Source organism: Amia ocellicauda, chromosome 14 (genome assembly GCF_036373705.1).
Source record: "Amia ocellicauda isolate fAmiCal2 chromosome 14, fAmiCal2.hap1, whole genome shotgun sequence".
In the NCBI taxonomy this organism is placed as follows: domain Eukaryota; kingdom Metazoa; phylum Chordata; class Actinopteri; order Amiiformes; family Amiidae; genus Amia; species Amia ocellicauda.
The window spans coordinates 12,470,988-12,496,369 of NC_089863.1; the positions used below are offsets into that span (position 1 = coordinate 12,470,988).

Consider the following 25,382-nt stretch of genomic DNA (forward strand, 5'->3'; position numbering starts at 1 on the left):
TGTGTTTGTGTTGTTTTACAATGCAAAATACAAGAGACTGCCTCTGCTTCCTGCTTTACCCTTTAAAGAACACCAAGCACCCGCATGGTGGAAATTAGGTTGTGTAAATGCCCATACAGATCTGCGTACGGTATATGTCAGAAGGGTATGTTTGTCTTTTTATGTCCCACCACCCCCTAACCTTCCCAACCCCCCCCACCACCATAGCCCGTCTCCTTCATTATTATTGTGGATCATGAAGCCCAAAGTATTCATTCATTTTTAATTATCTACCAGCTTAACAGCCGCCTGAAGGACTATCCCCTTTGGTTCCTCCAGTCCCACAGCTGTGATTGAAAACAATGCACCACTGAAAAGAATGCCGGCCTATTGTTCCGACATTGTTTCCACTGTCACTCCCGCGCGTCCCCGCCAGCGTAAACGCTCTTCTGAGGGGGGGGTGGGTGTGGGCTACAGTTCCTGCGTCTCCCATAAAGTGGCTAAATGGTATGCTAAAACATGGGGCTCGACCCAGCTGGCCAAATTTGCAGTCTGCTGGCCTTTATTCTTCTCTGGGATGTGAATACCTATGTACTGCTGCAGAGTAATTCCTGATCTCAGACGTGGCCTGGGAAGCTCACTGTGTCATCATTGGCCTTGGCGTTAACGCAGACTTTTGAGCAGGGTGGTGTGCAGAGGATTAGGGTTTGTGAGTCAGTCTGCACTTGCAATGTGGGCAGATCCCACCCCTGACCCTGGCTCCGAGTTACCCTGTAAAGCAGGGCGGGCTGGTCTGCTAACGATCGCAGAGGGCGGTCCTTACTGCAGCTGCTTTGATAGTGATCAATTAATGGGGCTGCTGAGCGACACTGTTTGCGTGGACCACCGGTATTTTTCTCCCCTCGTTTTCATGAAATGTATATGCGTTGTTTCAGTAAAGGAAAACGCTGAAAATAAGTGTAGAATTAAAGTATGTAATCCCTTCCTCCCTTGTTGTATTATTTGGGCACACAATCAAAGAAAACCAAGTATCCTGTTTTTATTGCATGCTTGGATGAGGAAAATGTAACTGTAATAATCTCTCAATTGCATGTGTATGCATGCCAGCACTCTCACAGACACACACAGGTGCACACACACAAGCACGCACAGATCTAACTACATTTTCCTTCCGAACAATTTACTTTTTCTGAGCTTTTAATTGTTGACCCTTTCTTTACCTGTAATCTTAGTGATTAAAATCCCTCTGTTTCTCTCAGTGTCTCTCTAACCCAGTCCACCTCTTTTCTTTCTCTGTCTCCTCAACTCCCTCCACCCCTCTTCTCTCTTTCTCTTTTCCCTAGGTTAAGCAGCCTATCCATGGGAGACTCTGACCGCAGGAATTCCTCCGGCCAGCAGAGGGAGTCGCTCTCTGACTGCACCACTGAGAACACAGGTCAGGACCCTAAAGATGCCCTAAAGTCTTCAGACCTTTCACTAGAAACATAGTTATCCACCATATCCACCATAGATTTAGTGTAATCGAACTCTGTCTGAACAGCATTTCAGTAAATGGTAAAGATGGTGACCCATGTTAGAAGTCACAAATTTACCTCCTCCCTCATCTTAAATCAGCTCAGTGTATTTAATGTGCAAACTACTGTACACTTAATGATATCATTTAATCTTCACTTGTTACTCTTCAGTGCCTGGGAACCTGCTAGCTTACTCTATGGCACTTTGGCCTCGGATCACAGCCAACAAATCGATTGTGGTTTTCAGACTGTGTGGGCCACAGTAATCTAAACAGTCTGCTACTTTCCAGACAGATGCACTGCGTTAATCAAAGAGGGGGAGACACCCACAATGACTTTCAATTATAGCCTAGATCCCAGAAGCTAAGCTGTAAAGAGAATCCCTCTAGTGAACAACTCCATGTGCCATCGTGGGGTAACTCATGTCCTCTTGTGACCCTACACATTCCCCGGCTTGCCCTCCTGTGTCGCCCAGAGTGATAGTTAACATCACAGATCATCAGTGAAGCACCAGGCGATCAGTTGGGTGTCAGGATTGAGTTTCCTGCGACCAGCTAAAGACCACTGGTTAGGGGCAAGAGTTCAAGCATTGATTTTTCCTTTGCGTGCCCTGTCAGGCTATTGCAGATTATGCTGTCAAGTCTGATTTACGAAAAAAGAAACAGCCAAAGCAGACCGTGAATGCGTGGGAAGAAGTTCTAGATCTGTGTAGATCCCACCCCCCCCACCCCCCGTCTTCCCCATGGCTTGCTTATGGAATCACTGTTGCAGTTCTGTGAGAGTGATCATCATGGTGTGATAACTTGCGCTTCATCTCTGTCCACCGCAGGGTTAGTGCAGAGGTGTGTCATTGTGCAGAGGGACCAGCTCGGGTTCGGGTTCACAGTATGCGGGGAGCGGATCAAGCTGGTGCAGAATGTGAGGCCAGGTATGATCCCGCCACCGCCTTCCAAAGCCCCCCCGCCCCCCTACCCCTTCCAAGCACATGAGGATGGGATTGAATTCTGCCACTGCTGAGCTGTGCAACAACCCCTTGTTCCCACCCACAACTCGGACAAGAAGGTTACCGGCCAGCCTTCGGCACGTGCGCTCCTTCGCTTGGTGCTGTTTTTTTAAATCCATTACATTTTCCATTAAAATATCCCTGCAAAGCTTAACGTGGCGTAGAAAGGGCGTGATGTTTTTTCTATTTTACGGAGGCGTCATCCCTCTGTGATGTCATCTTGAGGTTCGGAGTGTGCAGGCCCAGATTGATGTTTTTTTTTTTTTAAACATTCAACTATTTATTCTCCTAGGAGGCGCGGCAGTAAAAGCGGGCGTTCACGAGGGCGATAGAATCATCAAGGTAAGACTGCAAATTCAAAATGAAGAAGTTTAGGCGCTCTTTAAAGGACTGCACAGAATTTACTCCTGAAATGAAAGCTGCGAAATAATTCGAGCAGTTTAGCTGGTATGTCATACAGTGTGGCTGATTAAGTAGGCAACAGCAGGCAACCAAGGCTAATCACAGAGATATCCGAATATTCCTGCATTGTTTCATATAAGGACTTCAGAAGAGGAAGAGTTTCCTTAGGAGGTAGACACACACAGTAAAGCTTCTTGCTGTTTCAGATATAACTTCCTCTCTCCCTCTGTCGGCTTCTGTTCCCTGCAGGTGAATGGATGCCTGGTGTCTTCAATGTCTCACCATGAAGTGGTGAAACTAATCAAATGTAAGTCACCTCTCTGTAATACTTGGAAATACCTCCGAGGTGGAAAAAAAATGTATAAAAAATTCAAGGCTGTCCCAGTGGATTGGCAAACGTTTTCAGTCTTGCCTGACTTCAGATTGTAGCCTCGATAAAGTTTTCCTCCTTTTATTTTTTCCTCTGTTGTGTAGCCGGCACCTATGTGGCCCTCACCTTGCAAGGGCCGCCCCCTTCGACGGCATCCCTCCCTCTCCAGCCCCTACCAACGGACATCTCGCCCAATCACAAGGTGCCGCCGGGAGGGGTGAGCCCACCCCCGCCCCCACCCCCCCTGCCACCAGCCTCCCTGACCCAGCCCTCCTCTCAGCGCATCACCGGGCCCAAGCCACTGCAGGTACCTCGATGCTGGGGATATGGGTATGAGTGCGGCAGCAGTTTAAAGCATGAGGATGCGGTTTAGCACGCCTTGGCTGATTGTTCATACAGAAAGGGCAGGCTGAATAGATAGGGGTTTGTAGAGCAGAGGGACAGAACCAATGGACTCTTTATCTGCCAGGCAATGTACTGATGTCACTTCTGACTTTGTTTATAAAGCTGCAAACAGGAAAAGCGTTGTCATGGTCTATCGGAAATGCCCAGCTGCAATGCCACAGAGAAGCCATAACGGTTTAAATCCCACATGCCTCACGGCCAGCAGTAACTTCCCAAGGTATAACTCCTCCTTGTGCCTCTTAAGCTTGCTGACGCCTGAGACTGTCCTCCCCCCTCCTTAATAACACGGTGAACTCATTTTGAAACCGTGTCATTGGTCCGAGCTCCTAATAAATCGAGGGCCTGTCCAATTGTGTGGCCAAGTTACAGCCCATCGCAAAGGCACTGCAGTGACAGTCTGTTGAGACTATAATTCAGATAACTCAACTGCGCTCCTTAGTGGCCATAAAGCAGCATCGCACTTGGAGGGAAAACAGCGAGTGGATGCATTGGGCAGTTTATGACAGTGCCGAGGCCTAGTTGCTGCATTATAGACATTTATATAACATTGATTGTTCATGTAACCGCCCGAGTCAGATTACGGACAGCAGGCCCAGTTATGTAAAGAGGAGTTAAGCTGCATAAATCAATCCTGCAAACTTGGAAAATGGCTTTGCGGAATCAGACCAGTTAGTTTTCTTATGCCGGTACTTCAATCGGAGTGTAAATTAGATTTGTTTTAATTGCAGGATGTCCTAGCCAGTCTGGTTGTAGTTCTCTCGCTCAGTCTCCTGAGTGAATGTTGTGCTTTGACTGTTTTCTCTCCCTGTGTCTCTCCGTGTAGGACCCTGAGGTACAGAAACACGCCACTCAGATTCTCAGGAAGATGCTGAAACAGGAAGAGGCGGAGTTACAGGTAGGCTTTGGTCGGGCTCAGTGCTTACACCCCAGCATGGAGCGACACCAGACATTCCCTGTAGGCTAGAGCTCCCACCCCTCTCTTCAGAGAGTGAAGTGGCAAAATAGAACAAAATAAGTATCTTTGAAAGAAAAGTGTAATTAGCAGGATGTCTTGAAGATGTACGTATAGGCATTTACTTTTTTTTATGGTAGTGAACTGAAAGTAAACTTGCAAATTAAATGGCTTTTAATTGGCGTGCCATCCGTCCTCAGGATCTATTGGAGGAGCAGTTACGAAACCCCTCCCCTTCCCTGGAGGAGCGAATAGAGAGTGCGAGGAGGCGGGCCAACCAAATGCGAGTGAAAATGCAGCAGGACCTGGTAAGAACAGTCTTCTGGTTTATCCACCTTCAAAAAAAATGAGTCTTATACAGTAATTCACCATATTGTACATTTTTACAGACTAACCCGTGTAAAGGTATACATTGTGAAATACCTCAGACTCTTTAGTCAGGGACACTAGCTGTGTTTACACTAGCTGTAGTTGGCCTCATACGGTTTTGCTACGGCCCTGCTTCGGTGTTCGGCTGATCCATAACTTCCTTGCTTTCGGAGCACCATCCGGTCCGGAGTCCCCTTCCGTCTTGTAACATGCGTGCCATAGCAGCCCCCCAGGGCCGCGCTACTTCCAGGCGGAGAATCATCAGGAAACCCGATAGGGGTGGACAGAGTGGCACGTTAGTGCGGCATGCTTTACTGCAAGCAGCTCGTTGAGCCCAGTGTCACACTGCCTTCTCTCCCCTTCCCTTATACAATGCCCTTGTCCTCGCCTCGTTAAAAACAAAGGCCTGAGCAAGAGTTGCCGTTCCTAGAATAGTCCTATTAAAATGGAAATAAATATGAATAATTAAATAAACACATCCTAAGCTGAAGAAGGTAGCAGCCATGTAAGTTAAAGATCTATAACAATGCTTTTTTCGCCCCCTCCATTGCATCTAGGCCTGAGATTGTGAAAGCACTGGAGTGATTTGAAATGGCGAATTTACATTAAGCTCCCAAGCTAGTGCAGGGGGTATAGCGAGAGATAGCCGAGTGTGTGTTTTTTGCACAACGAAAGGATGTATCTGTGGAGTTTTTCTGATCTGCATTCTGCCAGCCTGTTGTCATGGCAACGTGGTACTTTCAAGTGCCGGGGTCTGTGTGATCAGAGCACCGGGATTGTGACAGTGATTTATTCCGTAGCGCTTCCTGACTAAGTAACAGTTCGACCAACTGGAGAGGCAGGGAGAGAACGGAAATAGAGGAAGAAGAAGAAGAAAAAATACAAGCAAAGAAAAGACAGACCCCAGGGTGCCTTTTAAAAGAAACCTTCTCTTGCCGTCACCGGAGCCCTGGCGTGTGTCAGCGCTGGGATCTGTGAATGTGCAGAGAGCCGGATCTTCTCTGTCTAAATTGTCGTGCCTTCGCGGGGTTTCACAGCCTCCGCGGTTTCCTTTCTTCCTCCGAGATGTGTGCATGAGGCGCGTGAGCCGGGAGAGCCACAGCCTCCTGCAAAGTCCAAATCGTCGACTGATACCTCAATCTCCTGCTGTTCTCTCCACTGCTCTGTGGTCTCGTTTAGCTGTTCTCCCTCTTTGTGCCTCGTCTCGGCACTCTGTTCCACGGTGTAACATGGTCGTTGGCAAATTCCAGCAACACCAGGAAGACCGGCATCTGAATTTGATCGTGTGGAATTGAACCGGATTAGTCTCGGAAGGTGATTGCCAGGCTTAGTGGCAGGGGGGAGGTGCCCAGTATCATTGTTAAAGGGGATTGTACTGTATCTGCAGCAGAGGGCTACTGTACACGTGTTTTTTATTTTATTATATTGGGGCCCAGTAACTAGCTTTTTCAGAGTCGCTGCTTTTCCTGCACCTTTCGGGTGTACCAAACTAGGCCGAAACGTTTCTTGAACATGCCGGGCTGCTATGTGACTCGCCGTGTGTCTGTCTCTTGCAGGAGGGCACGCGGTGCAGGTTGGAGTCTGCGGCCAGCTACCTGAGAGCGGGAGAAGGTGAGTGATATGCTACACTGTAGACTGGAGGGGCTGTAGATATGCAGGTGGTTGTGTACGTAGATGTCAGTGGTAATGAGTGGTTGTGTGCTCGTTCTGCCTTTAAATGTGCTGGAACTCACCTAATTGGTGTTGAAGGGTAAACCCAGTAGAAGTGGGGACTGGATCTCAGTGAGTGCCCAGTGAACTCAAGAGTTTTGTCACGTGGTTTTTATACTAGATTGTACAAATAACACTCTATACGCATACACACAGACACCTCTATGTGTCTGGTCTGTATGTGTTGTTAAATATGAAGAGTTAATGCGTTGGGCCCACACAGTACAATCCTGACCCTTTATGTTCATCTGTTTTAACAGGTCGTCTGTCCATGGATTCACAAGATGGCGATTTCGAGGTACTGTAAAATCCAAATCCAGCCTTAAAATCCAATGGATGACCCCGCTGGCAGCCTGTCAAAACAACAGCTCTTCTTTCTTTCTCACTTTTTCTTCTCTAACTGTGTCCTGTCATGAAGTCCTGTTACTTTCAGCAGGAAAGGTGTCAGGTCCAAATCCTGTTGCTTACTTACTACCAGAAGGCTACAGACCAATGTATAAAGCAGCCTTCCCCAATCACTCCAATCTAACTCTAGAGTCGCCCTGGATAAGGGTGTCTGCCAAGAAATAAAAATAATAATAATAATAATAATAATAATAATAATAATAACACAATAGTTGGACACCTCCTAAGAGGCTCTTGTCCCCTGGCATGTCCTGTGCTTGTCCAGTGAATGAATTGACCAGTCTAAACTAAGCCATGCAAGGTTTTGTCTCTTGGCATAGTCCTGCTCACAATCTAAGACTCATTCAGTGTTAACCCACTCTCTGTAATGCAACCGTGCTTCAATGCTGAGTGATTCTCGTGCAGAGATGGCATTACTAAGGCCATCGCAGATGCATTAATGTGATGCAGTCCGGTAGCACTGTCTTGGGTCGCCCAATCATTTTCAAGCTCCCTTCAGATCCCCAACCCCCAAAAAATAACAACCCTTCTTGTTTTCCCGCAGGGTTTTGAGAGCCCCAGGTCTTCCCCTTCGCTCCCGTCTCGGACGTCCCAGCACAGGAGACAGGGCTCGGAAACGTTCTTACCATCCGAGCAGGTGAGGCCTGTGTAGGGGGGTGTCGTTAAACAGTAAAGGGGGAAGCACAGGTCTAGTGTCATTAAACAGCCTCTTGTAGACAATCAGAAATATATTTGAAAGGAATGAGGGAATGCTGGATGGGAGCAGGACTTTGCGTGTTGTTGGGGAGCTAAACACTAGATAAACAACACTCGCATCACACTCTCACACTTGTTGTCTTGTATTAACTTGTTTTCTGTTCCTGGCCCCCCCAACCATAGGGCTCAAGACTCCAGATTATTGGGCCAGAGGAAGAGGAGGATGACGATGACTCCTACACCCAGAACGAGGTGACAATCTGAACACATTTTGCTTCTTTCAGTTACTGAATTGCTGCGGCACTGAATTCCTCCAGTAAATGAGCTAATGAGAGCAATTAAGTCATGGGCACCAGTATAGTCAAGCAGTTCACCAGAAGAGGATGCTGTGGAAACAACATTGATATAGGTTAATCTCTGGCTATTCATGTATAGTTCCTCTTCTCCTTGCAGTATTACTTATATATATATATTTTATTATCGCCTTACTCTATTATCTCTACTCTACTTTCAATTTTTTCTATTCCTTTTTTGGTTTCCTTGACTACTTTCTCCGCAGCTCTTATTCTTAATGTTTCTCTCTCCTTTATATCTTTTCTATACCCTTCATCAACTTTTTTGTTATTTTTTTCATGCCCCGCCTGTTTGAAGATGCTGTACTTTTACCCATCAGCCTCTCTCCCCGTTTTCCAGATGGACGGTCCCTTTCAGGATATAGAGCTGCTGAAGACGCGCCCGGCTCACATGACCGTCTTCATGCGATACATCTTCAGCCAGCTGCTCGATCCCAACCCTCTGGTGAGAGGAACCGAAGTCTTCAAAAGCACTCGCTCCCTGAGGATGGAGCGCGGGGTCTCAGACATTACAGACTGTGCAGTCTCGTGGACAGCCTGTACTGGATATCTTTTCATGCAGTGGACACCTTTTGTCCAGTTATCACAGTTTTTGCTATTGTTTATAATTAAGATCATTGTAAAGAGGTGTCTGCGGCCGTGTCTGACTTGTGTGTGTGGTAATTGAGATCTCTAGGCTAGGAAAAAAGGAGAAGTGGGGGAAATGGTTATTGCGGACCAATGTAAGTACAGACTTTGAATGCAGGGAGGGATGTCGGTGTGTTTCAATCTGCCCCATGTCAGGTTTCAGAAAAGAGAGTTAGCCAATATACACCCAACAAAAAAAAAAATGTGCAATGCAGTTAAATTCCACTCAAGATGTGTTGGTTTTATTTCTGTTGGTTCGTGCCCTTGTCTGACCGGTTCCTGATTCCTGCGCAGCTCTTCTACCTGTCCGTGGAGGCCTACCTCAGCGCCAGCCCGAAAGATGCCCGCTCCATGGCACCGCAGATCTGCTCTAACTTCCTGGACAAAGAGGCGGTGAGTGCCGATTCCTTCCCCCCCCCAGACGTCTTCACTGAAGAGGACAGGAACGGTCACTTGAAGTTCATTCTGTTAGTTCACAAAGGATACGTGATATAGCAGTGAATAAGATGTATTTATGTATTTATTTGCTTGTGCCAAAATGTTTGTCCAGATGTCCAGGTAGGTTTGGCAACAACTAGGATGTTGAACCTAGTTTCCTGTTCAAATATAAAATGTTACAGCAAATCAGACACATTTGTTGTAACAATGTGGGTGTAACGTGGTTACTACAAGTTGCAGAAAATGATTTTCTCTCTGTTTTTGTTGCAGCCTTTAAAAATCCGCGTAACGGATGACGTCATGACAGACATAGGTAAGAGCATTTCCATACCGAATTAAATCGTAATGTGTGGTTTAGCTTACTACCTCCAAATAATGCTCTCTACACAACTGATGAGAGAAATGCCTTGTACAGATTGTATTACTTGTATAACGATTGCATTAGTAGGTAACTGCCCGCCAAACAGGAGCCTGATTCGATTAACTCAGTGGAAACTCAGCCCCAGCCTTAACGAAAGCCTAGGTTCACATGTGATTCTTACACTAACCCTAAACCGGACCAAACCTAATATTCACGTGTAAATAATTTTTGATGGCAACAGCTCCTTTTCCTCTGAAGTATTGTTGAAAGCAGTGAAGGTAATCTGCCCTCATCTCTCTCTCCTCTCCTCTCCTCTCTCTCAGACAGTCGGCTTCAGGCGCAGGAGGACATCCGTGGGCCTCTGTCCGACATCCAGCAGCTGGTGCTCCCAGAGATCCAGGAGCAGATCCAGGATTACAGGTAAACTGACCCTCTCCCCAGCTCGCCGGACAGCCTGCCCCTCTCTGTATCTCCCCCCTCTGTCTCTACGCTTTCAAGAAGGCATGCAGGGCAGTTTAAGAGGAAAGGCACGGGACTGTGTTTTCTGTCACATGCTTTCCATCTCTCTCACTCTCTTATGCTTTCTGTGTCAATGTGATGGTTAAGTCTCTCTTTCCCTCCCTGTTTACCACTTACTCTCTCTCTCTCTCTTTTCTCTCTCAGCCGCCTCTCCCCGTCTTCTGTCAAACAATCACTTTCTGTCTATTTTTTTTCCATCTCTGTGTTGGTAGTAGCTTAGCATCTCTCAGTGTCTCATACTCGTAACAATGATCATCTCTCTTAGTGTGGTAGTGTCCCTCTCTCTCTCTCTCGCTCGCTCTTACACTCTAACAATGGCGCTCTCTCTCTCCCCGTCTAACACTGATCCTGTTTATCTCACTCCTTATTTATTCCTTTTCCATTTCTCCATTTGTGATTCCAGACAGCTCAGTGTCTGTATTAACCCCTCCGTCTTTCTCTTCATAATGTACTCGGCACTCACCCCCCCTCCCACACCAGAACTCTGCTCGTCAGACAGGGGTGTTTACAGTTTAGGGCATCCGTCTTTGTGTCTGTAGAACAAGTTTGGATATCTGTTCCTTTGTGGCAATACTACAGATATACTCCATTGCTGTCCTCATGTAGCTATACTAATCACCATCCCTCCCTCCCCTTCTCTCTCTCTCTCTCTCTCTCTATCAGAAATAAACAGATGATTGGCTTGGGCTCCCTCTTTGGCGAGGGAGACCTGCAGTTGCTGGATGGTGACCCGGCTAAGGAGAAGCAGATAGTGGACCGACAGATGACGGCGCTGTGGGAGATACTGTGAGTCCCCAGCAGACACTGCCTATTAAGTTAGCGCAGCATGTGCGGCCATAGCCCCCACTCAGATTCGGACCACGCCATTAACCCAATATGCCAATAAAGCAGTATCCCGATGTCTGTACTCTGACTACACTCAGAGGGATTATGTCACCATTACAAGCTCACCCACAATGCACCAGTCTGTCACTGCCGATCTCTGGTCCAGCAGGGTTTTCCTCTGCGGTTGAAATGTTGTCACATCTAGATTTGAAGACTGTTTGGTGTTTCTTTTTTTAACCTTTTGTATTTTTTTCCCCCTCCCCATTCCTGTTTTCAGGTCTAAGCACGAGGAAGACAAGAGGTACGTTTCTCTACCCTGACTCTATCATTAATCTTGTCACCCTGTCCAAGCCGTGGTCTTCAGGACCATCACCCTCACACGTCTCTCTCTCTCTCTCTCTCTCTCTCTCTCTCTCTCCTCCGTTCCTCAGCTCTCCCATTGCTTCTGCTGTCCTTCTGTACTTGCGACATGCCGGCATCAAACTGAGGGACTCCCGGGTCTTCAGCATGCTGGACAAATCCCAGGAGAAGGAGAAGTGGCTGCCGTTCTTCCCCAAAGCCAAGAAGGTAATTCAGGAGATGCGTTGGTGTTGCCTCCTCCTCTCTCTCCCAACTGTCTCCCTCTGTCTCTTGCATTTATGAGTAACTCTTCTCCATCTTTCAGTCCTGCCTCCCTCCCTCTGCTTGTGTAGAAAATGTATTTCACTTTCTCACTCTTTCATTGGGCTTCTCTTCTTTTCACTTCTGCCTTTCCTCCTTCTCCTCTGATATTGAGTCTGTGTTCCTTCACAGCCTAATGCTACCAAGAAAGACAAGGAAAAGGAGAAAGACGGGGAGGACAAGAAGAGGAACCCCATCCTCAAATACATTGCAAAGCCGCGCAGCACCTCGCAGTCCAGTAAGGACGTAGACCACTCGGTCGCAGAGCTGTTTTCATTTTCCACTTATTTTCAATTTAGATTCCGTTTAATTTGAAACATTTGATCATTTTTCATCATTGCCTCTTCTGTTTTGTTTGTGTGTGTCTTTTTGTTTTCTACTTTTTCAGCATTTCATGTTCCGTTGTCACCAACAGAAGGTAATTTTATTATTTCTTTCTTTATCGCATTCATTTTTGACATTCGTTTTTGTTTTTGAGTTGGGGATTTTACAGATGTGAAATGTTACCTTCCATCAGTCAGTAGATGTCTTTCCTTACACACTTCAGTGGATATAAATCAATCAATCAAGTAAAATAGCTTTAATTTAAACTAGTACAGCTGGTTTACATGATCATGACACGGATTTTCTTGGTGTTGTTGTTGAATTCATTCATATGTTAATATATTTGTCTGATTAGTTAACTGCCCACCTCTCCTTTTGTTTTTCCTTTCCTCCCTGGGTTTTGCATAGTTCGCCCAGGCAATGTGCGCAATATCATCCAGCAGTTTGAGAACAACCAGCATGAAGGAGGCGAGCCGGGTGCACAGAGGCTGTCCACCGGGAGCCTGACCGAGGAGCTGCTGGAGTCCGAGAGGTGGGGGATATGCTGTTACTTAGCCCAGTATTAATATCAGAGTTTGGAGGAGGATATACCCAATACAACCTGAATTTGATTCTTCACCCTGTCTTTATCTAATGCACACTGTTTCTCTCTCTCTCTCTCTCTCTCTCTCTCTCTTTCTCTGCGTCTCTCAGCCTGGGCATCGGGGGGGTGAAGCTGGCGCGCTCCGAGTCCCTGAAAGCACAGGGCGAGGGGCGCAAGCCGCGGGTGGAGGTGGTCCCTCGGTCCCGCAGCGACGTGGACATGGAGGACGCAGCTGAGGAGAGGGACCGGGAAGCGGCCCGCCTGCACCAGTCCGCCTCCTCCTCCGCCTCCAGTCTCTCCGCCAGGTATGCCGGCCAGACCACCGAGCGCTTTGTTGTTAAGGGTTGGGCCGTACAGCTCCGCCACAGTGCGGTCTCCTGTCCTCGGTGGGAAGCCGTGACACGTTTGCTCTTGTCTCCCACAGATCCCTGGAGAATCCCACCCCTCCCTACACTCCCAGGTCAAGACGGAAGTGAGTGTTTTGCTCTGTGGGCAAGGAATCGTAAACCAGTCCAATACTGACCTATCCCATTAATAGCCCTAACAATGGCCAGGACCTCAGCCCTATCCTAATGCCAATCCTCAACTCACTCCCCATAAAAACACTAAAAAAAACACAAACCATCACAGAAACCTAAGTTTACAGGAGAGCCTCTCCCTGGCTCTCGCCCAAACCCTGTAACCCTGGTTCGATCCCAAAACTCACTTATTGCCCATAGAATGTCTAAAGTAGTCGGAACATGACTCTAAAATCAACCCAAAAGTACATAAGAACGTAAGAAAGTGTCGACAGGAGGCCATTCGACCCATGATGCTTGTTTGGTGTCCATTAATAACTAAGTGATCCAAAGATCCTATCCAGTCTATTTTTAAATGTTCCCAAATTTGCAGCTTCAACCACATCACTAGGGAGTTTGTTCCAGATTGTGATAACAATCTGTGTGAAGAAGTGTCTTGTGTTTTCTGTCTTAGTACCCCTAAGACAGTTCCTACTTTTACATCTATCCTTCCATTTGGCCTCACCCACGCTTCACTACGTCCCTCCTTCAGTCTAGTCCCCCCAGCACAGTATCAGCGAGCCGATCCACTTACCCTGACTTCTCCTCCTCGGCTGTTTTTGCAGAAGCATAGACTCCCCAGTCTCGATGTTCCCCGAGAACCTACTCCCCCACCTGCCAGAGGATGACCCCGACACGCAGAACTGGCAGGAGACGGTGGGGCCTGACATCCTGTCCACCCTGGAGCCCCGGGAAATCGACCGGCAGGCCGTCATTTACGGTACACCCCTCCTCTGGGCCCCTCCGAACCAGCCTATGTCAGTGCTGCAAAGAGGGTGGTCAGACTAATAGGTCTGCATAGGTGTAGAGTGAGGGAAAAACCCCTGCAGTGCTTCCAGTAAGAAATCTGTGCTGATTTATTATTAAAAATAATAATAAAACAAAATAAGTCCCATATACAGTTGTTAATCTACTTCTGTTTTTTTTTTTTTTTTTTAACCCATGAATGCTTCGTTTTCATTCCCTCTTTTCCAGAACTCTTCACGACGGAATCCTCACACCTGCGGACGCTGAGGGTTCTCGATCAGGTCTTCTACCAGAAGATGAAGACCATCTTGAACCAGGAAGAGCTCGGCTGCATCTTCCCCAACTTGCCGGAGGTTTTCGAAGTGCATTGTAAGTGGTGGGGGGGGGGGGGTGGCGGCACACAAAGGCAAAAGTGTGGTTTGGGGGATGCTAGCTGAGCGACTTTCGGTCATTTCTTTGGGTATCAGAAAGCTGTGCCTATTAGATGTAAATATGTAGGGGTTGTATTATTATTTTAAAACGATTAATTTTCTTTCAGCGTCCCTGTGTGAATCAATGAAGAAACTCAGGGAGTCTTCGATTGTGCAGAGCATTGGTGACATCATGCTAGTGAGGGTAAGGCCCGTCATTAACTCTGCACTGTCCCTCCCTGCAACCATGGTGAACCAGAGAATCCAGTCCTGCACGGGCATTCCCAATAAATGCATTTTAATTTACAAATTCATTGTCCGCTAACAACACGTTCAAGCTGGCTGTCAACTGCAATTTTTTCTGCCTCCCTGTGGTATTTAATGGAATTGTAAAGCCCTATTTTTCATTGTGTAACTTTGCAGACTTTCTTGTCTGTTTCTAATGCCGTATTGCTGCCGAATGCACATCCGCGTTCCTGTCTCTAACTCCCTCCCTCCCTGTCTGTCAGTTTGAAGGGGCCGCTGGTCAGGAGTTCCAGGAGAAGGTGTCTCAGTTCTGCAGTCACCAGGCCCAGGCCCTGGAGCTCATCAAGAGCAAGCAGCGCAAGGATCCTCGCTTCCAGCAGCTCATTCAGGTCAGCGCCCTTCAGACACGTCCTTTCCTCGCTAGCTTTCATGGAAGCGTGCTTCTCTCAGAGCCTGTTCCTTTAGGATTAGGATTAGGATTAGGATTTTAGGATTTAATCAACCAGGAGGACATTGTTTTCTCAGCATGTATAGATTGTATGGATGTTGAGGAATTTTAAATTGTATGGATGTTGAGGAATTGGTCTAGATTAAGGCAGACCCCTCAAGTATATGGAATACGTGCATTCTAATTTAAGCTAGATTTTGGCCCGTTACACCTTCTTTCAAAACATAATAATACTTTGATACCTGTGTTGTTGTAAAGATTTGGGAGACCAAAGCTTTGAGAAGTCTTAGTTCAGGCCGTCAAGCATCGTCTATAAGGTTTCTCTCCCGTCGTGCAGGAGTGTGAAGCCAATCCACAGTGCCGGAGGCTACAGCTGAAGGACCTGCTGGTTTCGGAGATGCAGCGACTGACCAAGTACCCTCTGCTGCTGGGGAACATCATGAAGTACACCGACGGTGAGTCCCTTTGCTCTCTTTTGGATCAGACACTTGAGCAGTTTGTTTCCTCTGCCTGCTGGAATCATTTATGTATGCGTAACTCTCTCTCTCTCTCAGGCTCCAGTCCGGACCTCCTCTGCCTCCAGCGTGCTCAGGACTGCTGCCGCGGGATCCTGAAGAATGTCAACGAGGCGGTGAAGGAGACGGAGAACAGGCACCGGCTCTGCCAGTACCAGCGCAAACTGGACCTCACGGCCCTGGAGAGGATGACCAATCCAGTGGCGGCGCAGTTCAAGGTATAACAAACCCGCATCCAATCGAGGTTCTTGATTGCTTGTATACACTGTAGAGGCCTGCCACCTGACGGCCATTCTGTTTTCCCACAGAACCTGGACTTGACGACAAAGAGGATGATCCACGAAGGCCCGCTGGTATGGAGAGTCAGTAAAGATAAAGCCATAGGTAAGGGTCCTGTCCATCTGTGAGGCTGAATCACACACCCAAGTTACAGACCTGCCAACCTATATGCATTTTGTGTAGCATGTTCGCATTTTGACTTCAAAGTACACTGGTAGGCATTTTAACACCAAAATACGCGCAGCTCTGACGTCGGTCTCAATGCAGAGCTGCGGTGCTGGGGTGCAAGCCGGGCACTAACAGTGTGGGCTGGATGTATATTCGTTACTCGTGAAATAAAGCATCTCAATGTTTAAACATTATGTAGCACTTAATCACTTGCAGTACCTTTGGCAACTGATTCAGAAATTAGGAAGGGGGTTTGGGGGTGAGGACCGAGAATATCTCGTGTACGTGTGTGTGGACCGGTATGTGAAAAGCGTCGTAGGCACAGTCACAGCGATGCAGAGAGTGGAGTTCATGCACAGTCCTCTCCCGAAGTTACGTCCTAATGTGGTTCTGAGGCCGGCAACACAAGTCAATACCACGGAAGTTGAGACGCTTGCTGAAGCAGAAGCGCCTCTACTCGAAACCATTGCGACAATTCTAGTAAACCGCAAACACTTATATTAACGGTACAAAAGTTATTAGAGAGCTGAGAGATGATTTCATTACAACCAACTGTTAAATCAACAAGATTGCTATAGTTTAACAATCTATTGTCTCCACATATTACTCGTTCTCAACATAGTAGCCGCTTTGTCTCTCCCTCAAAACAACAACAACACTGCGCAAGATCCTAGGAAACCGAATATACCGTAATTACACGTATACATGGAGTATTAAGAATATTGAACATAAAAGCATCAGTCACAGAATGAAGCTCTGGGGCTGAGTTCTGATTAGGTTCACTGCTTATTTTATATATTTATATATTACCTAGTGACAGATACACTCATGAAATAGAAATGGTTGGCATAGCCCCCTTGGAACCCCTACCAGGGCTTTGCCCGTGGGCCCCAACGGGTGCCTTGGCAGCCCCCATACCCCTAGTTTAGGTTGTAGTGCGTTTGGTGCTCCTCTTCAGACTTTCCACTCTCATTTGTTGGAAACAAAACTAACATGCCTTCTTGCAGCCATGCATGACATGGAAAGGTTAGCAAGGTTAGCTAGAACAAAAAGTGCACTAGGTATTAGGTACCATTAGGTATTATTAATTGACTGTGCTGCTGTTCACTTTATTTATTCATTAACTTTATTAATTAAATCTTGTCTTTTTGTATTGAGAGCAAAAGTAAACAGCAATGAGCTACTTTTACTTTTATGTTTTCAGCTAGCTACAGAGGCTCTATTTTTATTTATTAATAATGTACTTGCACTTCATAGTGAGTCAGGGAGCACTATCCCGATACCAGGACACCAGTTTAACATGAAAACAAAGTAAATAAAGGAGTTGTTATTCGAAGTAAATGCGTAAATGAAGTGTCTTCAGCTTATGCCGCTGATGTGCTACTCAAAAACAATGTCCAGGGTTGGCAGGTCTGAAGTTACGAACTTGCCTCTTTGGTTGGTCCTTTCCAGCATTTTCTGAATCCCATCCCATTTTTCCCATCCCCTCTCTCTGTCATTCTTACTCATCGCTCTGTATCTTTCTCTCCCCCCACCCAGAGATCCAAGCTCTGTTACTGGAGGACCTGCTGGTCTTGCTGCAGCGGGTTGACGATCGGTTGGTCCTCCGCTGCCCGACCAGGAACCTGGGAGGAGGCAACAACGATGTCAAGATGTCCTTCAGCCCCATCGTCAGTCTGGACTCCCTGCTGGTCAGATTGGTGGCCACTGGTAAGGGGCTGATCCATTTTCAAAGAGGTTTGGAAGAAAAGGGCGTAAGTGACGTGGTCATACTTTCACAGGAAAGCAAAAACAAAAAATGATCAACTGTGTTTTGCCGGTGTTGTTTAACCTCTTTACCCAGACAGATCGTTACACATTTGTCTTTTTGCCACAAGGTAGATTTCCTAATTTGAGAAAAAATCATGTCTGGCCTGCCCATCTTTGCAAACTTGTTGTTCCCTTGCTTCCCCCTTTCTTGATCGCACTGTTTCTCTGTCCCTAGACAACAAGGCCCTGTACGTCATCAGCACATCAGAGCGACAGATCTACGAGCTGGTGGCAGGAACGTCCTCGGAGAAAAACACGTGAGCGCCTGCTTTTTCTTTTCCTCTTTTTTTTTTTAATGTATTACATTCCTCTTCTCCTCGTGCCTTCCTGTGGTATAAGTTGTAAATTGAGTAGCAAGTTGGAATAGTACATAGAAAAAAAACATTTCTATGTTCAGTCCACACAGGGAGAGAAGATCCAGTTTAGCTCTTCCTGGAAGTGATAGAAGGTATTATAAGATTTTAGAACATTCATACACTCCAAATCTGAGGTGCCGTGCACAAAATGAGGATATATTTAAATTAGTACCCGCCCACTTTTGTAAACTATTAAGGCAATCTCAGATCAAGATTTTTTTTTATCTATTCATCAGGATAAAACATTTCACATATAATCACATTTAAAGAACAACTGGCCTTTCCCCCCCTCCCCCATTTTTGTTTTCTCTCAGTTGGAAAGACCTGTTGGAGAAGGCAATCTCCCTGGCCTCTCTGTCGCCGGCTCCAGACAAACACAGGACAACGGCAGTCTCGTGAGTCCCCACTGTTTTTTTTTATGTAGCCTCTATGGTCGCCCGCTGAAAGGAGCTTGGCCTTCTGAATGACTGCCTGCTTTGAGAATTATTTTGCAGACATCTTGTGTGAATAACTCACATAGATGGTCTCCTTCCTTTCAGGTCGACCAGTCTGGATCTGGAGTCTTCAGTCTCACCTGGCAGTGGAGTTTACCAATCGGGTATGAGAACGGGATGGGCAGGGTGTTGAGGGAGGGGGAGGGGAAATGTTAATGCCTGAAGTTCTCCATTATAGCTAGGATAAGAAGAGAAGTTGCTGAGGTCTTGTTTTTGTTTCTACAGAAGATTCTCTGACTGAGAGCCCCGTGTCCATGGAGGCCGAGTCCCCAGAAGATGGCGACGAGGTCCTTACGCCCACCCCTCCGGCCGACCAATCAACGGAGAGCACGGATGACCTCACGGGGCCCAACTCCGAGGTTTTCCCTCCCCCTACCTGTGAGGGAGGGATTGCGGACGCTGCCTTGCTAGATGGTGAGACATGCTGGACTGCCCAATCTCTTGGCTATAGGGCGACATAACTGAGGACCAAGGTCACTGATGTTACATAGGACAATAAAAACCAACCCTTGTCCGGGGAGGCGGTAGTCCTGTAGGTTTCATAGCTGAATGTCAGACGTCAGTGACCTTAACTCCAGTTCCAGTTCTTTGTGAGACCCTTTTATGTGTGTATGTGTGCAAGGAATAATAACACTTTGCCATCCCAATTAATTTCCACGATTTAAACTCTGCCTCACGAACGTTTTCACGGTGACACACCCCCTCTTTTCCGTTTTCCTTTCTAATCTCAGTGGAGAATCTCCGGCATTTGATTTTTAAAAACATTGACGACGGGTGGAGCCAGGACTCGGACGACACACCCACCAACGAGACTGCCAATGAGACGCCCAGAGGAAGCAGCCCTTTTCCGTACCCCGCGGAGGGGGAGGGGAAAGGCAGTGTCAACGCCCCCAAGTCTACAAGCAACAGCCAGTCAGAGTCCCGGGCCACAGAAGCCCCACCTCTTCAGTCAGTGTCCAGCATTAAAGTGGTCCGGAAAGGTACCTGCTTAAATAGTTTTAAGGGGAGTTGAAAGACTGCTGGCTCATCCAGGTGAATAAGAAGTATGACAGGAAATAATTTATACACAGTCCTATCAGGTTAATAGAACTTAACAAACTGTGCAGATTTGTGAGACTCCAAGTACAAAGACAATTGAGATAAATGAGGAGAATAATAAAGTAGTTCAGTGCTGAAGGAAATTAAGATCTGATCTGGTCTCTCACCTTGCGGTTAACAGTTCTGCACTGTTAGTGATGCGGCTGACAAGATGTTGAATTTGCAGTAGTGGACAATAATTGAAACCTGGCAGTTGCATGGTACAAGTCTCTTCTTACCTTCTGTGCATGTGGGTGATTCTTCTATTTCTGGTGTGGTGATTAAAAACATCTTTCGCTATTCTTCCTTTCTCTCTCATCTTCCCTCCCCTACACACGCACACTCCCCTCTTCCTTCCCTCTCTCCCCTTCTCCTTCACTCTTCATCTTTCTCTTGTGCACAGCTGAGGGGGCGGGCACTTCTTCTATCCCTGACGACATCACTGATGTCACCCTTGACTCCAGCCAATCATGCGAGGAGAAAAGAGGCGGAGCCAATCTAGATGGTAATAGGATTATCAAAATCTTGGGATCTAGCTTGTGCCTTGATCATATTTGAACTTCTTAAATCAACATTTTGGGAACGGGGTTAAAAAACAAACATTTGAGGGATACTAATTATCTAGGGGTGCTTTTAATACAACATAATTACCATTAAAATTAACACAATTAATCAGAAGCGTTTCTTTGGAAGGTTCTTTTAAATTTTTGTGGGATCCTATACCAAAACTGAAAATTAGAAAGTCTGATTGTTTATTTTTATTTACAGTGGAATTCTAATGTTCCTCTAAGTAGCAGGGAAATGCCACACAAAGTACAGTGGTGTTTCCCACCCAGTTTGGATTACCTCATTTTCAACATTTATAACGAGGGGTGGGGAGAGAAAAGTCTGGATGATGAGTAGGGCTGCAAACCCGCAGAACATCGGTTCTCTTCCCTGGGAAAAAATACAAAGAGATTTTTTTTTTTTTCCCACAAAGTATTAAAAGTTGCTGGATTTTCTGCAGGCAATATGTTCTACCTGGTTATGCCAGAGGGTCCAAAGGAGAGCAGCACTGACGATACGGATGCGGTTAATGCACAGGCGGGGAACGGGGACGTCCGTGCCGATTCCAAGCAGGAAGTGACTTCATCGCTGGGGGCAAGCCAGGCCATCCCGGAGGCGGACCGTAGCCGGTTGCGCCTCTTCAGCCCATTGCAGCCGAAGGTGCAGCGACACGTCATCAGGAACGTGGATGAAATATTCCAGGCTATCGAGGAGCTGACTGCCAAACTGCACAAACTAAGGGTAACGGAGAGCTTTAAAAAGTGATTTATTATATTTAAGTCCTGTCTACAAGCTCTGTAGCAACATCCCACATTCAGATAATATTGAAGGGAACAGTCACACCAGAAAGATAACATCAGAATAACAAAATGCATTTCAGCAGAGGAAAAATAAATGTGTACAGTTATTACTCTCGCTAATTTGTTATGACTCAGTCTGAAAATAAATTAAAATCCAATTAAGCCCAAGAGATGTGGTTGCTGTGTTTTTTTTCTTTCTTCTCCTTCCTCTTGGTAATGTGGTTTGTTTTATCTGGTTATAGGAAATTGAAGTGGCTCATCGGCAGCTAGTGGAATCGCTGTCGGAGCAGCCAGCCAATCAGGGCACTGACCACGCCCAGGGGGAGCCCACTATACTTAGGACGCGCCCCTTTGACCGGGGAGCAGGTGATGGTAAGTGTTTTAAATTTTTTATTGCATGTAAAATCATTTGTTTAATGTTGTACAAGAAAATGTATTTTTTTCCCTGAATGTAAAGAATTGCCAGTTGTTATTCAGCCTGACCTGCCAGCAGACCCACACACATTACATGGCCGAGCTTATTGAACTTATCATTATTTTCAGATATATTTATCTTTGTTTCCAGCATCTGAACACCTCTGCATCTTTGTTCCATCTGTAGGTAAGGAAGGCAGCCCAGCAGAAGCCAGTCCACCTGAGATACAGTCCAGTGGCTTCTGAAATGCCGATGTCTCCCCCCCCATGGGTGCACGGTCGGATAAAGCAGAGCCTGAGAACTGACTGCTGACAGCCGGGAGTCGTTTCTTATTCTCCGCACTCGGATGTTTCCCTATTTTCCTGCATGAACTGCCTTACAGCAAACATTAGGGGGGGGGGGAAATACACTAAATGTTAAAAAGAAGAAAAACTACAGAGAACATGAAGGAGGAGCTTAACTTGGAACTTGTTTTATTTTTTCTTCTACGGGCTGAACCAAGCTTTGGAGGGAAATTAAGGTATTCATATAGAAGTTAGCCATTGTGGCTCCACGACAGTATTGTTCGCTCAACGGCACATCCTTTTTGAGAGGCTCAGAGATTCTCTTCTGTATGAGCCTGGCATCTTTCTTTGCAGGTTTTTGGTACTTTGGGTTTAAACTGTGAAATGGGCGCCATTGTGGCTCCAATTCGGTACACGTTCTAAACTGTAGCGCAGCTTGAGCCGAAGTGACAGACACGGAAAACAAAAAGGGGGTGCACAGGAAAAAGTGTATATTGGAAACGTTGTATGTGTCCCCCCTCCCCCTCAAGGAGCCAGAAACTCTGCAACAGGTGCCGTTTCGGCTCCATTTTGGCACCATGTTCTGAAGGAGCACCACTTGAGCCAAGATGGTGGACCAGAAGCACTCGGTTTCATAACTGCCTGTTACGGTATTTCAAGCTAACTCTTCATCACTGTATATTCTGCTTCTAACACATGAGGCAAACACCATCTTGGCTCTGACACAGGGTGGGCACCCTTTCCAGATCTATAGAGGACTTGGAACCAACATGGTGGATGTTAGGACTGGGTTTAACCATCATCCTGTTACCATAGCTATCTATACTCTGCTGCCTGACAGCCAAGCACAGCACTGGGAGAGTTTAGTCAATTATCTGATGCGTTGGACCATAAAAATCTCTATTCTATGAGTTCAGCCAGTACATCCCCCTTACAGTACACAGTACACACCACAGAAGGAAATTACTTCACAAGTAGTTACATTAAGTCGCATTAAGCTGTACCTCCCACACATAAAAACTCAGATATAAGAAGCCCATCTGTTAAAGAGACTCTCATCATGGGGTATGATATTAAATGAAGGAATATTTGCACCTAATTGAGACGCTTCTGAGAAATAACAGGTTTTGATAAGCAATCCAAAAAGTAGCAAGCTCAGTGATTTTCTGAGATAAATGTATTACTCCTTGCAGTGTTTGTGGATTAAATTAATTAATTTGGGTTTTATTTAATGTGTTTTTTGCCTGTGAAACAATAGAAATCTTGGTTAAATCCTAAAACAAACCATTTTAGTTTCTGTTTCCAGTGGATTTATACACTCAAGAACAAAACCGATATAACAGATCTGCCATCTTTCTGCTGGGGCAATATTTTTATCTTGCAACGTGACTACTTTTACATTTTCATCAAGCAAGCACATTTTTTTTCTTTTCTGAAATAAACAGGCATTACACAGGGATGTTTGACAGGGAACAAACTAGAATAATAATCTGAGGTTTCTGCCTACAGGAAACCAAACAATATTTCTCTATAGACCTGCCTTGTCAGTCTGGAGATTGTACAGGCAGTTTTGCTGATAGAGAAAAACAAATGTGTACAGGGGAAGGGAGTTTAGACAGGATATGGGGTTGAGGGCTGTGGCACTGTGTATGTTGCCTGGCTGTGTCCTTGGCTGGTGGAAAAAACTTCCAGAAAAGAGGCTGAGGATCAGTTGCCTCCTGTTTCATCGCACTGGCATCAGCAGGCTGCGCTCGTAAAGACTAGAGCAGGTCCTGCAAGTCCAAGATGAGGAAGTTCACAGTTGGGGAACAAAAAAAAAAACATAAATAAATGAGAACTCCACAACAGCCAGAGATTGACGGACATGGATTTCAAGTCGTAATGGAAGTGTGTCATTGCCTTGCTGTTGCCTCTTGTCTGTTACAGTCAGGAATGTTTTAATGATGATGTAGCAGCATAGCAAGTAAAAGCTGCTGAAACCGCACACCTTCTCTTTTTCGTCCCTGCTCCAGTGAATTTATTCCTGTTGTCTAAAGGTTTTTATTTGTTTAGTTTTTTAAGCAATCTGTTAACTTCAAATGGAATGGCTGCCTTTGGGACTGTGGGGAGTAAAGCACTCAATCTGTCTGAAGATGCAGGTCCTGGAACAGTGAGAACGTTGGTTCTGGTTAACATCCACGTGCAATCCACAGGTTCACACAACCAGCTGTTCACATTGCTTTCATGCCTTCTGGCTATTACCATTCACTTTTCTTTCTTATGCTTCACATTCATGTTTTTTGCGGAAAAACTGCCTTGTGTTCTGAAAAGATTCGGCGGTCATTTGTTGCGGATGGAAAAAACATAAACCGATGCCAAAAGTTCCAACATCCGACATCTCAAAACCCAGACGAAGAAGGTGATACTGTATCTGGAGCAGCAGAACAATGCCCACAGTGTCACGCAAGATCTCCTGCTGAGCGGCGGTTTAAATCACAGCCAGTGAGGTTGGACTTGTACAACCTGGATCCTGAAACGGCAATATGAAGGAAATTTGAAGCCAATGGGGTTCCCTCTATCGTTCTGTGTTGTAATCCAGCGTCATCACAGTGCTTTTCCCGATTCTGCTGAAACGTCTGAATGTTTGTTGAATGCGCCCACCCACCCACCCCGGCCCTCCACGCCGTTGTCTCCCTCCCATTCGCAGTAGAAAACTTGTATAAATATTATAAATATTTTTATTTTGTCCTTTACAGTGTACTATACCCCCCGGCCCCCTGTGAGCTGCAATCCTCCACCCCCGAAGCAAATGTTGTCCTAAATGTTATATAATGCTGTAAATCCCAAAATTATTTTGTGTTTGTAGATAAAATTTAAAAAAGACTGTAAAATCTTTTTTTTTTTTTCTTTCCTTGTTTTAAGAGATAGCCAAGCAAAATGAAAATGATGTATGGTTTCATTTGTGTTTTGTGACATTAAAAGAAAAATACAAGAAAAAAACTCTGGTGTTTGTTTTTCCAGTGTTTGCATTTAGTTTTCTAGTCGATTAATTAATTATCATTATTACCTACACATTTTATTCAATTAATGTATTTACCTTTAAATACTAGGTGATGCTATTATTTTTTAATGTAAGTAATGCATTCATACTGAGGCTGGATAATTTTGCTCCAGAATGTTTAATTTCTCAGCAGACATCCTTATCCAGGGTGACTTACAATTGTTACAAGATATCACATTATTTTTTTATATTTACCCATTTATGCAGCCCCAACCACTACTCCTGCCCCACTACACCTGCCACACTGCTGCCCATAATGCATGGTTACATAGTACATCTGAGGATAACCCCCATATTTAGCATTTATTCACTGATGGGTGAAATTCTAAGCAGGGCACTGTTTTTGCCATCCCTGTTGAGAAGGGGGCTGAAGTAGGGATAGATTTTCTCAGTGAAGGTGTCCGTGAAAGTGTAGATATGAGACCTCTTCTCCACATTGTAGAAGGAGACCTGCCCCTCCTCATAGTCAACATACACCCCCACCTTCCTGGGCTTCAGGCTCAGGGGCAGGGTGGTAGTGGGCGAGGAGAGAGCCCTGAAATCATTTTCATTCCTCAGCCAAATAGTCCAAAACCCATTGGCGGCACTGAGTAAAAGTTTGCCCTTCCTGTTGATGGATTGCTTGGCAACTCCAATGTCCCACCCGGGCTTGTCTCCGACCTCCACCTCCTAGTAGTGTCTCCCTGAAATGAAGTT

General features: G+C 45.9%; 1 protein-coding gene across 4 annotated transcripts in view; it reads left to right on the top strand.

Moving 5' to 3' along the window:
• Positions 1-24,600, top strand: part of arhgef11 (Rho guanine nucleotide exchange factor (GEF) 11) — a 34,978-nt gene extending 10,378 nt beyond the window's left edge. For 2 of the 4 annotated variants that reach the window (XM_066723088.1, XM_066723089.1), the window contains 40 exons: positions 1,323-1,414; positions 2,323-2,421; positions 2,789-2,838; positions 3,148-3,205; positions 3,373-3,575; positions 4,497-4,568; positions 4,826-4,933; positions 6,551-6,605; positions 6,965-7,002; positions 7,654-7,746; positions 7,989-8,057; positions 8,499-8,603; positions 9,080-9,178; positions 9,494-9,536; positions 9,908-10,004; positions 10,767-10,889; positions 11,206-11,229; positions 11,360-11,495; positions 11,721-11,826; positions 11,977-12,006; positions 12,321-12,444; positions 12,606-12,800; positions 12,920-12,967; positions 13,619-13,773; positions 14,028-14,168; positions 14,338-14,414; positions 14,719-14,844; positions 15,241-15,358; positions 15,458-15,636; positions 15,727-15,802; positions 17,405-17,575; positions 17,850-17,931; positions 18,345-18,425; positions 18,570-18,628; positions 18,750-18,938; positions 19,256-19,504; positions 20,005-20,106; positions 20,608-20,888; positions 21,190-21,319; positions 21,549-24,600. In XM_066723088.1, coding sequence (XP_066579185.1) covers positions 1,323-1,414; positions 2,323-2,421; positions 2,789-2,838; positions 3,148-3,205; positions 3,373-3,575; positions 4,497-4,568; positions 4,826-4,933; positions 6,551-6,605; positions 6,965-7,002; positions 7,654-7,746; positions 7,989-8,057; positions 8,499-8,603; positions 9,080-9,178; positions 9,494-9,536; positions 9,908-10,004; positions 10,767-10,889; positions 11,206-11,229; positions 11,360-11,495; positions 11,721-11,826; positions 11,977-12,006; positions 12,321-12,444; positions 12,606-12,800; positions 12,920-12,967; positions 13,619-13,773; positions 14,028-14,168; positions 14,338-14,414; positions 14,719-14,844; positions 15,241-15,358; positions 15,458-15,636; positions 15,727-15,802; positions 17,405-17,575; positions 17,850-17,931; positions 18,345-18,425; positions 18,570-18,628; positions 18,750-18,938; positions 19,256-19,504; positions 20,005-20,106; positions 20,608-20,888; positions 21,190-21,319; positions 21,549-21,607 — 4,342 coding nt within the window. In that variant the 3' untranslated portion in view covers positions 21,608-24,600. The remainder of the gene's footprint in view (positions 1-1,322; positions 1,415-2,322; positions 2,422-2,788; positions 2,839-3,147; positions 3,206-3,372; positions 3,576-4,496; positions 4,569-4,825; positions 4,934-6,550; positions 6,606-6,964; positions 7,003-7,653; positions 7,747-7,988; positions 8,058-8,498; positions 8,604-9,079; positions 9,179-9,493; positions 9,537-9,907; positions 10,005-10,766; positions 10,890-11,205; positions 11,230-11,359; positions 11,496-11,720; positions 11,827-11,976; positions 12,007-12,320; positions 12,445-12,605; positions 12,801-12,919; positions 12,968-13,618; positions 13,774-14,027; positions 14,169-14,337; positions 14,415-14,718; positions 14,845-15,240; positions 15,359-15,457; positions 15,637-15,726; positions 15,803-17,404; positions 17,576-17,849; positions 17,932-18,344; positions 18,426-18,569; positions 18,629-18,749; positions 18,939-19,255; positions 19,505-20,004; positions 20,107-20,607; positions 20,889-21,189; positions 21,320-21,548) is intronic. The other 2 variants (XM_066723091.1, XM_066723090.1) reach the window with 2 other exon arrangements.
• The last annotated feature ends 782 nt before the right edge of the window (positions 24,601-25,382 follow it).